The 14,648-nt window shown below is 48.9% G+C and overlaps 1 protein-coding gene across 2 annotated transcripts; it reads right to left on the reverse strand.

Annotated features, from left to right (window-relative positions):
* Window positions 1-539: 539 nt before the first annotated feature.
* On the reverse strand, window positions 540-14,367 carry Itih1 (inter-alpha-trypsin inhibitor heavy chain 1). 2 transcript variants are annotated; one of them, XM_042679927.1, is made up of 22 exons: window positions 14,227-14,367; window positions 13,956-13,976; window positions 13,467-13,633; window positions 12,912-13,016; window positions 12,394-12,556; window positions 11,661-11,774; window positions 10,564-10,689; window positions 10,365-10,481; window positions 8,929-9,097; window positions 8,717-8,842; window positions 7,502-7,683; window positions 7,054-7,239; window positions 5,946-6,085; window positions 4,737-4,891; window positions 4,636-4,650; window positions 4,253-4,273; window positions 3,803-3,883; window positions 3,549-3,662; window positions 2,334-2,535; window positions 1,642-1,814; window positions 968-1,079; window positions 540-805 (listed from the first exon to the last, which is right to left on the reverse strand). In XM_042679927.1, the coding sequence occupies exons 1-22, from the start codon at window positions 14,338-14,340 to the stop codon at window positions 676-678; spliced, it is 2,733 nt and encodes a 910-aa protein (XP_042535861.1). In that variant the 5' UTR covers window positions 14,341-14,367; the 3' UTR covers window positions 540-675. The 2 variants fall into 2 exon arrangements, with proteins under 2 accessions (XP_042535861.1, XP_042535862.1); XM_042679928.1 differs by lacking the exon at window positions 13,956-13,976.
* Window positions 14,368-14,648: the final 281 nt, after the last annotated feature.

The raw sequence follows: 14,648 nt of genomic DNA on the forward strand, positions 1-14,648 counted from the left end.
TCCTGTTTTTGGTAGAACCTTTTCTGGACCCTAAGTCTACCTGGAAATAGGCGTTTTCATATTTTAAGTTATGTAAAACTGAGTTCCAACAAGCTTGAACCATTCGCCTTCAGCAGAGTGGAATATTCACATATTATTGAAGTTTGACAAGCAGCAAGGGACCAAATCCCAGTTCTGCCACTGGTAAGCTGAGTGGCTTTGGATACCTCCACTGTGAATAGCCTTGGTAAGAGTGTACCAAAGGGCTGCAAGGAGCATACATTTAGGGGATACAAGGAAAGCATTTTGTACCTGCCTTTAGGAAAGTCTGGATCAGTTGTGACTTTCACCATTGCCAGATACCCCACAGGTCCCTGGCCTTCAAGGGGGGCTTTATACAGAGGACATGGAGACCAGGCAGCTTCAGGGACCGTGGGGCAGGACTAATGAGTTGCCCTCTCACTTCTGGGTCTCCTGATCCCGGAGTAACCCAGAAGGGCAACGTGTTGGATTGTTCTCTGACATCCTCCCTCCCCTAAAGTACCCACCCAGCTCTGGGATAGACACAGCTTCTCTTTAATGGAAGTTACAGAATGCTTTAACACAAGGGACCAGTGCAGACAGGGAGGTATAGTGGGTCAGGATGGTGTCCTTCTCTGCAATGTCTCAAGAGAGCTCCTGGATGCCAGCTGATGCTCAGAAGATATCGGGGACGATATAGTCAGTGTAAATGCCATCTATCAGTCCAGCTCCATTGTTGTGGACAAACCAACAGGACACCTCTGCTCCATGTCGGGAGTCCCTGCTGTAGTCTTTTTGCAAGCCCCTGGAACAAACAAGTCAGCTAGAATCACTCCTTGGGCCTGGTAAGGCTGCAACTCCCACTAAACTCACCCCCACCATAGTAATACCTGCAGGAAGGCCCAAACCAATGACAGGAAACAAAAAAGCAGCCAGGGGCAGAAGTGCTGGAGAATAGCCCACTTACTTGGTAACTGTTAACCAGCGGTTCTTCAATACCAGCGTGGCCTTTGGCTTTGTAGAGTCAGAACCCGGGTGGATGTCAGTTACTTCAAATTCAAAGGGATGGAAGAATTGTCCTGAAAAGAGAGATCACAGGCAACAGTTACTGCTAGAGACTTTTTCTTACCTTGTACTTGTCCTGGAGGAGCTGAGCGAATTGTTTGAATTTTTCTCAAGGGCTTATTTCTGAGAAGTCTTGCTATCCATCAAAAGCAACCTTAATTCTTTCTGTAGAGAAACAGGTATAGTCCCAGGTGGTCCTGACTCCTGTTTTTTTTTTTAATCCAGTTCCAAAGGGATCTGGCTGGGAGAGAGGTTAGAGGTACATGTGCCCTTAGAGAGCAGGACCAACAGAGAGGTCACACAGGAACAGAGAGGCCGATACCACTCACGAGGTGCTGGAGCGACCAAACCCTTCTGCTTGCTAATCAAGCCTTTCCTCACATCACACTGCAAGCTCACTGAGGTTTTGTTCTATTGCATGTTTGATCACAGTTTTGTAGAGGGCAAGATTCAGATCAAGACAGCTCATCTTCAGAGGTCTGAGTCTTGGAGACTATGTTAAAGATTGGCTTGTATAACTGTCTCAAGACTCATGAATACTCAAACCCATAGCTCTGCCCTCCTGGCCCGCCATACCCAGCAGCCCATGTGTCCGAGCTGACATCCCGTGACTATCCAACACGTAGAAGCCCAGGAAGTCTTGATGGACTGCACTCCCCTTCCACGTCTGGTGCAGGACAACCTCAAAGGTGGCCCTGTCATCCACAGCCACCATCAAGTTTCTCTTCTTGTTGATGGTCACCACAATTCTGCAAGGCCAAGTGGTTATTATGTATGAGTAACTGCACTGCATCCCTGTCCGTTCAGCTCATCCTCTCAACACAGCTCTTACGACCTTGCCTCGAAGGCCTTCACCTCCATAGGGCTGAGTGTTACTTATCTATACCCCTTTCACATGGCTCTGCTGCTCAGAATCATGCAGTGGTGCTCAGCAGCATTTGTTGAATAAATGAATGAACAAAGGAAGGAACAGCAGGGGACAGGGTAAACGGGGACAGATGCCAAAAGAGCAAAAGAGTGGCAGGGATGCAGTGGAATTCAGGGTGAGGGTGTCCTGGGAGCGCACGCAGGCCCATCAACATGGAAAATGAGATGGGATGGTTCCTGATTCCGACTTGTGTGCACAGGCCCCGTGGGCATCACCCCCCTGACATTGCTCGGGGGATGTGAATTTTATAGGTTCAGACAGCAGAGCTGGCACTAGGAGCTTTGGGCTTTAACCAAGGCCACACCTCTCCCACCTCCCTTCCCTGCTTGGGCCTAGTTACCCATCTTGTCGCAGAGCAGCCTGGTCCTTCCAGGAAAACACAGGCCCACCAGAGCTGGGGTTCAGTGTAATGTTCTGAGGAGTAACTTCCAGCTGGAAATCTGTTGCAGGGTTTGCAATCCCTAGCCGTCCCAAGTAGGTGCTCTCATGCTGCCCAGCGTTTTTGGCCTTGCTGCTGATGAGCTGCCCATTCACTGAGAAGCCTGTGATAGGATGAAGATCCATCCAGTTGGGGGATGGGGAGGGAGCCGAAATACTTTGCTCATGCTGTGCCAATTTTCTGGGAGGCCCCTACTGGGTACCTGACCTTCAAAACTGGTCCTGCTCACAAGAGCACCTCTCTTTCCTTCCTGCCTCCCTATCTACCTCTCCTGGATATGCTAGACATTCCCTACTTAGCTCTCCCTTCTGAGCTTTGACAGCGGTCTAGACTTTTTGAGGCCAGGACAGAGGACTTGCTCCTTCTCACAGGGCAGACTCACAGTGCTAGAAGTGTTTGTTTGAAGTCTCTTCATGGAACAACCAAGAGCCACATCCATAGCCTCACTTTCCCAACATGACATGTCTCACATGGGCTAGAGAGAGCAGGAGATGTGTTCCTTGCCCCAGTCTCTCCTAAAGAGCTGTACTTGGAGGCTCTGCACAGCCATGCAGTAGGGAAGATGGGGCAGGACCCCCATAGAATACTACATTCTAATAGATGGAAATAAGAATCACTTTTAAAATGGTAAGCCAGCCACTGGTGATTCATGCCTGCAACCCTAGCTACTTAGGAGGCTGAGATCTGAGGAATATAGTTTGAAGTCCACCCAGGCAGAAAGTCTGTCTTCAATTAATCACTAAAAAAGCCAGAAGCAGAGCTGTGGCTCAAGTGGCAGAGTGGTAGACTTGAGCACAAAAGCTCAAGGATAGTGCTCAGGCACTGAGTTCAAGTCTCATAATCAGTACCAAAAAAAAAAAAAAAAGCAAGAGCTGAGCTTTAAACTAATTATGAGGCCCTTAAATGTAGGTCCGATACGTCTGTGAGTCACACATTCGTGAGACTAGATGGACCTTGAATAGGGCAGCCTGGGTCACAGAGAAGAAGGCAAGGGGACCCCAGCAAAGTGAACAGTGGGCAATGGAGACTACACCATAGTCCTGACCTTGGCTGCACCTAGAAGGTGAAAGAGGCCTTATCCTGCTCTGTCTGGCTCAGGGCATGATACCATCATACCTGTGTCAGGGTCCTGGACTAAGTTCAAGATCGCACCAGGCTTCTCGTTGATGTTGAAGCACAGGGCATCCTCTTTCTGGGGCACATGGATGATGAAGTGGGGATCAGTGTCCACTGGGAGCACAACATGGAATCCATTAGATTAGGCATTGTGCAGCTGGGGCAAGTGTTCAATGAGGCAGATCCCAGAGACAAGTGAGACAGGCAAGGTGGGTGCCAAGCAGGGGCATCCTCAACCCTTCCCAAGGACTTACCACCTGTCACTTGGTTTGGCAGATGAGAACTAATGAGGCTGTTACTAGTAGGAGAAGGCTGTGATGCAGACAGCACGAACGCTGTGGGTAAGAGTGAATGGCATTGAAGAGGGAGATGGCTAGGCCTTTCTGGAATGCCCTTGTACCCAGTAAGCTGGCCTGCGGCTGCAGGAGTAGGGGTCAAGGTCTATAGAAGATCACACGCTCTCAATTTCCCCTCAGGAGAGTGGGACTTAGATCTGGTTCTGTGTGGTTGACTGGTCCCCTCTGCCTCCTGCCATGGAGATCCAAGTTCAGATGAACAAGCCCTGGTCAGGGAATGGTTCTAAACACTTCTAGGGAGGCAAGGAAGAGGGCTGGAACTGGTGGTGATCCAGGGCTTGGGTTAGGGCTGAGGGCTCGGAGTAGAGAGGAGCGGACATGAGAGCTCCCAGGATGGCTGCCACTTACTCCTTCTGGGTCCCACCATCTCTGTAGAAGACAAAGCACAGTGTTACCATGGCACCTTCCCTGCCCACCTCTCTTACCCACAAGGCATATGGCCCCATCCATATACTGGTTCCTGGAGGGTCTCCACAGGGGGCCTCTGACCCCCTCACTGACACATTTGGACCCAGCCAAGCCCAAGGAGAGGGTGGAGGGGTCAGGATGTGCAAAGACTCTCATAGCACAAAGCAATGCTTTGTAGTTTGAAGTCGGAAAGGAAGAAATGTGGGAAGGACAGGAGTTAGGGCAGATATGGAAATGAGGAGTTGTGTGCCTAGGTTCTGGAGCATGTGCTATCTGCACGACCACCAGAAGCCCCATATTAAATCAGCATAATTTAAACTCACCCAAGGGCTGAGAATCTGGAAGGGAGAAAAGAGGAAGAGAATTAAAGCCCAGAAGGTTTTGATCCACATCCTTCCCCTCGGCAGACCCCTGCTGCCCATACCCTCTGGGGGCTTGTCAATGGTAGGCTCCAGCCCATCCTCATCTGTCATGCCCCTGATGGTCATGGAGGTCAAGGGGGTCACGAACTGATAGGCAAGAGACATCTTCAGGATCTGGGACGACAGGTTGGCCTTCTCCTCCCCCTCCATGTTCATCCTGTGTGTGTGTGACAGATACTGCTCTAAGACTTTAACTCAGGTGGAGATGAATTTATTTTCCCTCATCTTCTAATCAATTCTTTTTCTCTATTTTTTTTGTGTGTGCCAGAACTGGGGCTTGAACTCAGAGCCTGAGTGCTGCTCCTTAGCTTTTGTACTCAAGGCTGGGACTCTACCACTTGAGCACTTCTCCACTTCTGGCTTTTTGGTGGATAATTGGAGATAAGAGTCTCATGGACTTTCCTGCCTCGGCTGGCTTTGAACTGTGATCCTCATATCCTAGCCTGCTGAATAGCTAGGATTACAGGCATGAGCCACCAATGCAATTCTTACTCACTTGCTCATTCGATACACACTGAACCAGGTACCCTGCTCAACAGCAATAGTCTCAGAGTCCTCAAGTTTTCATGAATGTTTGCAGAGATTTGGCAGGGTTGAGAGGGTATATCTTAGAGATACACAGCAAAAATAACAACTGTGAGATCTAGGATAAGTAGTCTAACTTTTCTGAACCGCAGATTGCTCTCCGTTAAATGGGAGACAATAAGGAATCTTCCCACACATTGGGAGAACTAAATGAATATGTTAAGATGGAGTATTCCTCAGGCTGGGAATGTGGCTTAGTGGTAGAGTGCTTTCCCAGCATGCATGAAGCCCTGGGTTCGAGTCCTCAGTACCACATAAACATAAAGGGCTAGAAATGGTGCTGGCTCAAGTGGTAGAGTGCTAGCCTTGAACAAAAAAAGAAGCTCAGGGACAGTGCCTAGGCCCTGAGTTCAAGCCCCAGGACTAGTCAAAAAAAAAAAAAAAAAAAGATGCAGTATCCCTACAGCAAATGGCAGCTTCTGCCATGGATGCTCAGAGGGGCCCTCTCCCCAACGGATGCCATCCATGCTGTTGACCAACTGGTTCCTATGAACTCTGTGAGCAAAGCAGAAGAATCGATTCCCTCACAACCACAAAGGCCAAGAATCATCACCCCTTTCTGTTCATCTCCCATAGATAAGGGACTCTGAGGTGCTCATTCCTGGCATCTATAGGCAGCACCCTACCGTTTGGCCAGCAGCTCCTGGATGGTGAGGTATGCCCAGAGGCGTTCCACATGGTTCTCCAACATGTGGCCACGTTCTTTGAGCAGCTTCTTCATCTCTTCCTCATCCACAAGGCAGGTTGCCTTGAATTCTTGTCCCCCCTGAGGTTGGAGATAAGGAGAAAAGGCTATGCCCCATGAAGAGCATAATTTTGGCTTGTGTCCGAGGCTCTAAGGAGCCCCAGTGTTACTTGGTCTTTGTAGTGCATTTTCAGCATCACTTCTTTTCCAAGCCCATTTTCCTCATCCTCATTCATTCATTCAGATGCTGGCCCAGTATGCCCTGTGAGCTGGGCTCCTAAATCCTGGAAGATCCAGATCTTTTGGAATGGAGGACCAGGCCCTGCCTTCATGGAATTACTGTCTCTAGGAAAGCCATCAATCACCCAGCTGTTTCTACTGTTATCTATTTGTCCAAATGCCCACCAAGTTCTACCAGGTGCCGTTTAGCTTGCCATAGCACATGAATGGGTCCTTTTCCCCCAAGGTATTCATTCTATGCACCAGGAACTATCAGGGCATCATATGGATTATTGCATGTACCTCACTCAACACTTGAGGGCAGAGTTAGCCACATGGTACAGAAATGCAGAGAGCAGGACCTGTTTGCCCGAGGCCAGTCATTTGGTCAAGCCAGAGACAAGATCTGGCTCAGCTCTCCTCACTCAAAGTCCTGGTTCTGAGCCCTTAACTCCACTGTGGTCTTGAGTCTATACACACACTGTACAACATATGTGCACACACTGCACTATGGCACCAAGCTTGGCACACACGAGGTGTCCAGGAAGTGGGTGTCAAGTAAGAACAAGAGTTTGATCTCTTGTTTTCCTGAGGGGAATGATATGAGGAGTAACACATGATCCATTTAAGACCAAGGGATCGCTACTAACTAAGGTTATGTTGGTCCCATTCCAGCCCATGCAGCTCCAGGCTTAACCTGTTGTAGCATGGTGGGGGTGGGGACATTATTCTGGGGGAAAAAAACCAGGATCCTGGGAATGGATATAGTGGAGAATAGTACAGTTGTAATGCTTTCTGTCCTGTCCCACCCTACTCTGCCCATCACTTACCCCATGGGCCCGCACATCAGCCTTGAAACTGCCCAGTTTGTTGTCAGCAATACGTCCAGCTACCACAATCTCTGAGCCATCATAGTACTGCTTATGTCGGTGCTGGGTCAGAGCCACGACGGCATCCTGAGGGTACTGCAACTCCACATCTGTCAGCAGGGGGCTGGCTACCTGCTTGTAGAAACCCTGCAGGAATAAGGGGTAGAAGCCTCAGTACTGAGTACCTGGTATCTTAGGAAGGTGGCTAACAAAATGGAGTATTGTGGTCCCCATTTTAGAGGAGTTCACTCAGAGGCCCAGAGAGTGTCAGTAACTGGCTCAAGGCCATAAAACTGATTTGAACTCTGTATCAGAGCTTTATCTTCTCCTCTAAGTGAGTGGCCAAATGGCCAGGAATACCGCCCTCCCTGTGGCTTGCTGTAAGAGATAAAGGGAGGTAAGGAGAAACCTGTAGCTGCTGGCTGGCATCATGGTCTTCATAGATTCTCTGGGCCCATCCGTTGTTCTCCCTGGACATGACCTCCAGGAAGCTAAAGTCCAGGTTGTGACCAAAGCCCAGGTTATACAGCGGGAACCTGCCCCGAATGGCGTTGCGAACGTTCTTGAGGATCTGGGAACGATCCGTTTCCCCTGCAGCCACACATCCAGACAAGGGACTGGAGACTTTGCAGAACACTGTCTGGGGAAGGTCAAGTCTCCCATCTCAGACCTCCTCCAGCCCTTATTCACATTGTCCATGGCAACAGCTGGAAATAGACCTCCTCAGAGACCCCGCCCATCCATATGGCTTCATTCTAGACAGATCTGATTCTGGCTCTTTGTTGTGGCCTGTGAGGGGCCCTGCCAACCTTTCCATCCTCATTTTACCCAATTCTATACATGCCCCTATAATTCCAGGGCAGGCTCTGCAGCACTTTTTTTTTTCTCTAGCTGTCCCCTCTGTCAGAGATACTGTCTTACCTCCTCCCAGATCTCACCTGGGAAGTGCCCCTTGTTTGGTGTCTTACAACCCAGTAGCATGTTTTTCCTTCTGGGCCCTTGCCAGAGCCTCTGTTGAACACTGTGCTTCTTGAGGGCAGAGAAACATCTCATTCTCTTGGTATTTTTTTTCTCAATCCCTCATCCTAGGTTTGGCATGAAGTAGATACTAAAAAAATAGTTGGGTGGGCTGGAAAGTTGGCTCAGTGGTAGAGCGCTTGCCTTGCATGCCTGAGGCCCTGGGTTCGATTCCTCAGCACCACATAAGCAGAAAAAAAAGGCCGGAAGTGGCACTGTAGCTCAAGTGGTAGACCGCTAGCCTTGAGCTGAAGAGCTGAGGGACAGGGCCCAGGCCCAGAGTTCAGGCCCACAACCAGACCCCCCCCCCCCAAAAAAAGAAAAGAAAATAGTTGATTAAACTTGACTTACAGATCCTGTGGATCCTCCAGGAGCCTGTTCAGCCCTATGTCATGCAGAAACAACCCCAGTTCCCAACTCATAAGACAGAGGTACACTTTAAAACTCCCATGGATTTTATGATCTGAATTGTATTTTTAGATCAGTGTTTGACTTCAGCTTGAGTCTTTTCGCCCTACTGGCATCTGCAGTGGTTGAGTTTCCAATGTCAACTTAACCACTCCAGTAACACATCATCACCTCCCAGGGCAGCCTACGAGGTGCTTACCTTCAGTGGGCTCCCCATCTGTCAACATGATGAGAATCAAGGCATGGTTGCTGACTTCTGGGAGGCTTTCCTGAGCTTTGTTCAAAATCTCAATTCCCCGAAGCAAACCTCCATTCAGGTTGGTAGCTGTGTAGGAAATTAATCAAACCAATGTATGCTCATGTTCCAAGGAAAAAGAGGTGATGTCAGTGTCTTACGATACTCATCCTTACCCCCAGCCAGGAAGAAGCGCTTCACAAATTCTCGAGCTGCTTGCAGATTGGCCTCCGATGCTTGCACCAGTGAACCTTTCCATGATTTCACTTGAGACCCAAAGAGAACCAGGTCAAAGTAGTCTTCTGGCCGTATGTCCTCTAGGATTTTAAGGAGTGCCTCTTTGGTCTGTAAGGACAGGGCAGTTAGTAGAGCAGCATGACTTCAGAATAACTGCAGGATAGTGCTTCCTGCCGACTTCAGATAGCCATTTCAGAGATCCACAAAGTGGACAAGCAGAGGGACAGTCTGAACATCCAGAAGACCCTAAGAGAGGAGCATCCTGCTGGCCCTGGCGGATGAAGGGCATGATAGTAAAGGGACCCAGCATGGGAGAAATGACTAAATGTTACTGGAGGCTAAGTTGACATTGAAGGTGACACTGGAGATACCATTGGGGACAGAACGACTCAAGGTGAAGTCCAACACTGGTCTAAACATCCTGTTTATCTGCTATAGTGGTTTATTACTTATATTTTTGGTTGGAGGCAGGGTGATCTAGCTGGGAATCTCAGTGGTTAGAGGCCATGGTTTCACTACACTCCGAGAACATGCTGAAGGCTGGGCCCTGCTACAAGTCACTTCCCCACAGACTAACTTTAATTACTCCCAGCACTACTTGTCATGCTTAAGTTGCTGCTGCTTCTTGTTGTTTCTTTGCCATTATCGGGGCTTGAACTCAGGGCTTGAATTCTCTGAATGTTTTTGCTCAGGGCTAATGCTCTACCACTTGAGTCACAGCTCTAGTTCTGGCATTTTGCTGGTTAATTGGAGATAAGAATTTCAAAGAGTCTCCTGACTGGGCTGCCTTTGAAATACAACCCTCAGATCTCAGCTCCCTGAGTAGCTAGGATTACAGATGTGAGCTACTGGCACCCTGGCTATGCCTAGGTTTCTTCTTCTCTGTCAGGAAATTCCATGAGCCCTTGGCTATGATTAGGCTTAGTTTTCACACTGTAGAGAAGTGAATGTACTCAGTCATGTTTCACAGTGAGGAAGTGATGGCTGATCCCACAGTCTCTAACCATTGAGATTCCCAGACAAATCACCCTGCTTTCAATGAAGAGCATAAGTTCTAACTACTATGGCAGACAAATAGGCTGTTTAGACCGGTCTTTCACCTTGAGTCTTTCTGCCCCCAATAGCATTTCCAATGGTTAGGATTCCAGTGTCAACCACCTCCAGTAACAAGGAGATCGCCACTTCACAGGACAGCCTGGCTCCAAATTAATTATGTTTCTAAGAAAATTAAAGGGGTAGAAGAAGCTTCTTCTGGGCCTGAGGATGTAGCTCAGTGCTATTGTGTTTGCCTATCATGCACTAGGTGGTTAGTTCAACCCCAGCACTGGAGGACAAAAAGCTTCTGCTAGATGAGCTGCTCAAGGCTGTAATATACCTGCTTCACTTTCTGGCCTTCCATGGAGTCACTGATGTCAATCACAAAAACCAGGTTCTTGCTCAGGCTTGTCAGATTTTGTGGGGCAAAGAAGTGGGCAAAGTAGTTATTGGCCACCTGAAACAGAAGAGAACAAGTGAATCTTCTTGAGTACTCCTTGCCTGTGTTCTGGGGCTTGGGCCAGGAACCTTAGGCTTACCAGGAGGTCACAGAGTTTGCCCCTATTGACATCATAGGTCACCTTGAAGTCCCCATTCAGCAAGGATGTAGAACATGTGGGACAGGTCTGCTGCTGGCCCACAGTGGGGCGGAAGAGTACGTGACCCTAGAGCCATAGAAAGTATGAGGTAGGCAAGGAGGAAATTGAGGCTCAAGCAAGCCAGTAATTCAACCTAGATCGGGCAGCTCATGAATGGTGGATCTGGAGCTCTTCACCCCAGGACACAGACTTTACTAAATTGCTGTGTGAAGTAGGAAATTGTACTACTCTGGGATCCCAACCCTTCCAAAACTTTCAGCCAAAATAAAGTCTTCTTCCTTTAAATTACTCTTTTGCTGTTATATCTTATATGGTTCTGTGCAGTGAAGGCATATTCCCTAATGTAGGCTGTATTCAGAGGGTGTGGGAAGATGATTGGCTCAAACAAGATTAATATACTGATGAATTCAAAATTGATTGAATAGGCTATTGGAAGGTGGTAGAACTATGAAAGGTGGGACCTAGTTGGAGGAAGTTGATCATGGGCATGCATTTTTGAATAGTATTTTTCCCTAGCCAGGCGACAGTGACTTAAATCTGAAATCCTAGCTACACAAGAGGCTGAGATCTGAGGATTGCAATTCAAAGCCAGCCCTGGCAGAAAAGCCTCCATAAGACTCTTATATCCAATTAATCACTCAAAAACTGGAAGTGGTGTTGTGGCTCAAGTGCCCAGGCCCTGAGTTCAAATCCCACAACCAAAAAAAAGTATTTTTCTTCAACTCCCTTCATCTGTCTTCTCTCTGCTGCATGGCTGCCAGGAGGGGAGCAACTTTGTTCCTTCCTGGGGTTCTGTCTCATCATAGCACATAAACACTAGAGCTCCATGATGGTATACTGAGACCTCTGAAACTTTGGGCTAAAATGAATTCTTCCTCCTTTAACTTGTTCCTCTCAGGGATTTGTCACAATGATGAAAAGTCTAATACTCTCATTCTGAGGGAAGCATGCAGCCATTGTGAGGGTGCTAAGCCTGAATATTCCTAATGAGTGATTGATCCCTGAGGGACGTCCCCATCCCCAGCCATCTCACCTACCTTTTTCCCGGAGAAAGACTTCTTGATAGTTTGAGTTGCCAGTTCCGTGGAGAGGAAAGGGGCCTGAGCGTCCAGCTTACTGATCCCTTGGGGCTCAAAGATGTCCACCTCAATCTGCACCATTGAAGCCAGTTAGGTACCAAATCCTCATTTAGGACAGCATCAAGATTCAGCCAAGAGCCAACGTGTGATCTGACTACCTACTGTGTGCATTGCCCATCCAGACCTTAACATGAGGCCTGGAACATCATCATAGGCAGTCCAAAAATGTCTATCAAATGAAGATGTGCAGACCCAAACCCCTCAACTCTGCTACTATTTAGGTGCCAGCAATAGCTGCAGCCCTTAGGGATTCCCAGGAATTTTTGGCTTACCAGTGACCTGAATATTTAATATCTTTGGTGATCTGTCTGTTAGTCCTGAGAAATGCAGGAACCCCTATTTAGCAGGTAAGCAAAGGCTCCGAAACAAGGAAGGAGTGATAGGATCTAGGGCGCACCCTCCCCTACAAGATCTGGGGCGCTCCAATGGGGCCCATATTGGAGTGTCAGTCCCCTTGCTTATGTTCTCAGGCCTAGGTTGGCAGATAGTGTATGTTGAGCCAGTGTTGGTAGACCTGGTGAGGAGGGGAAGGGAGGGGGGAGGGAGGGGGAGGAAGGGAGGGGGAGAAAAAAAGAGAAGGAAAGAAAGAGAAAGAGAGAAAGAGAAGCTCCGCATTGGGCCTGCAACCCACCTCAAAATGCTGCACCAGCTGCTTGGGCTTGACTTTGATGTCAATGTTGTACTGTGTAAGTGTTCTCTTCAGCACTTCCTCATATGTCAGCCGAAATATGGCCTTGCTCTGGGGACCGATGGTGATGTGGATGGTGAACTGCTCCATGTTTCTCCCTAAGGCCCTGGACATGCCATAATAGGCAACAGGCAACCATAAGCAGACAGAGAACAAGTGATATACAAATCATTGTCAACCAAAACATAGACTTTAGAATCAATTTCTCTTTTTTCCATTCTGATCCCAAGGTTCCTTAACTCTCACACTTGGCTTAGCTTGGCCACCCAGGGTCAAGGATCAAAGATGACTTCTCACTTCTTCCTGGAGGCAGATCTGGGAAAAGAGCAAGGGCAACCTAGCCTCGCCCAGTGTGCCCATATTAGGTGTTTTCCTCACTCTTCCTTCTACCTGGTAGTCCTCTGCTCTGCCCTGGCTGTCCTTGCCAACCAGGAGCTAGCCCAGCAGGGCTCAGAGTTTACCTGACAAGACCAGCATTCTCTCCCAAGATGGCTGCTTTCCGGTACTGCTTCCATGCAGTCACTTTGTCCTTTATGTCCCCAATGAATGCCTTCCCATCTGTTGTGCTGCAGGGAAAGAAGTAGTTCCTCAGGAGGGGAGGGACCAATCCTTGACCACATAGGTCCATTATATTGGCGATGTACTGAGCCTAGAGCCTGAGAAGGCCCTGTCCATGTGAACCCTTGTAGGAGTGTCTCCCAACTCACCTTCCACTGCCCACTGTCCAGGAGACCCATAGCAGTGTAGTGGAAAGCCACAGTCACAGAGGCCAGCTCAGATGCTAGCCTTTGCTCCTTGGAGCCTAAGATCCCAAGAGTCCTCACTTTGCGTTCTAAGGTGGAAGCTAAGATTGGCCCTAAAGGGCTTTTTCCCCTCTCCCCTCAGAGCAAGGGCTGGCCATAGCCCTTCCAGAAGTGAGGAAATGGCCTGCACTGCCTGCCCTCTCTGGCCTTAGGCTGGTTCTAGTGAATGAACACCACTGGAATGAGGTGTTGGGAGTCACACAGGACACACACATGGCAAAGTCACTGATGAAGGCGGTCTTGGGGATTTCCACATCGAAGGCCACTTCTCTGGCTTCATTAGCAGTGTTGATCACCTGGCTGGTGATGACATAGTGGGCAAAGCGAGAGGTGACTTTACAGTTGACTTTCAAACTCCGGATGATCACACCATTGACTGTCTGAAATAAGAGGGGGAGAAAGAGAGGTGATATAACCTGGGACAGGAGCCTCTAAACCAGTGAGAGACCTCATTGCACCCAGCTCTGACACAGGATGTCCAGAGGCAGAAAGAACAGAACAGACCTCCTGCTAGAAGGATATATTTTCTTGAGATTGTGCAGTCGAACACACGGTAAGGTGGAAACGATCTCCCATTTCGGGGAGCTGGAAGCTGCCCACCTCCACCAGCACTGACAAGAGGGTTTTTACTCCTGAGGGGTGATAGAGAACAAACCTGTAATTGGGGCCCCATACAGACCCTTTTGCCAAGATCTTACTCACTGTGTCCACAGCCTGCCGTTTCTGCAAAACAAAGCCAGGACTAAGTGAGAGTGGGAATGCTGGGGACCGTGGCCCGTCTATTAAGGGAGGAGGTACAGTCTCAGTCCTCTGCCCCCCCAATCTCACTCCCTGCTGCTTGGAGGTCACCTCTTCCAAGGGTGGTCTGGCCAATGGGAGATAGCCCAAGACCCTGAAGTAGAGGCCTTGTGTCTCTCCAGGGCCCTGTCAAGGCACAGCTTCCTGTCTCTTCCCTGAGGACTTAGCCACGTACCTCACTGCCCTTGGGCCTGCGAGTCTCCAGGCCCAGAGTGGGAATGGCTTGCAGGGCAAGGAGGGACATCAGGTACACGCACAACAGCACTCGAAGCCCCATGGCACCATCCATGGTCTTCAGACTCCCACTGTCCTGTCACTTCCCTCTGACCATTAGTCAATACTGTGCTGGAAAAACATGGATTAAACATTAGACACAGTGAAGGCAAACAGCACAATTAGGAGAATCAAAAAGTGGGCAAGAAGCCAGGCACTGGTGGCTCACACCTATAGTCCTAGCTACTCAGGAGGCTGACTATAGTTTTAAGCCAGCCTGGGCAGGAACGTCGGTGAGACTTTTATCTCCAATTAACCACCCCTAAAAGTTGGAAATAGAGCTGTGGCACAAGTAGTAGAGGACCAGCCTTGGGCAAAAAAGCT

This window comes from Dipodomys spectabilis, unplaced genomic scaffold, assembly GCF_019054845.1.
Source record: "Dipodomys spectabilis isolate Male_0828 unplaced genomic scaffold, ASM1905484v1 ptg000054l, whole genome shotgun sequence".
In the NCBI taxonomy this organism is placed as follows: Eukaryota; Metazoa; Chordata; class Mammalia; order Rodentia; family Heteromyidae; genus Dipodomys; species Dipodomys spectabilis.

Coding starts and splice junctions, on each gene's coding strand:
- Itih1 (XM_042679927.1), bottom strand. CDS start 14,340: ATGGATGGTGCCATGGGGCTTCGAGTGCTGTTGTGCGTGTACCTGATG. Junction 2,536..3,548: donor AGTCCAGGACCCTGACACAG/GTATGATGGTAT, acceptor ATCCTATCACAG/GCTTCTCAGTGAATGGGCAG. Junction 1,080..1,641: donor TCGGACACATGGGCTGCTGG/GTATGGCGGGCC, acceptor CTCTCTTTTCAG/GACAATTCTTCCATCCCTTT.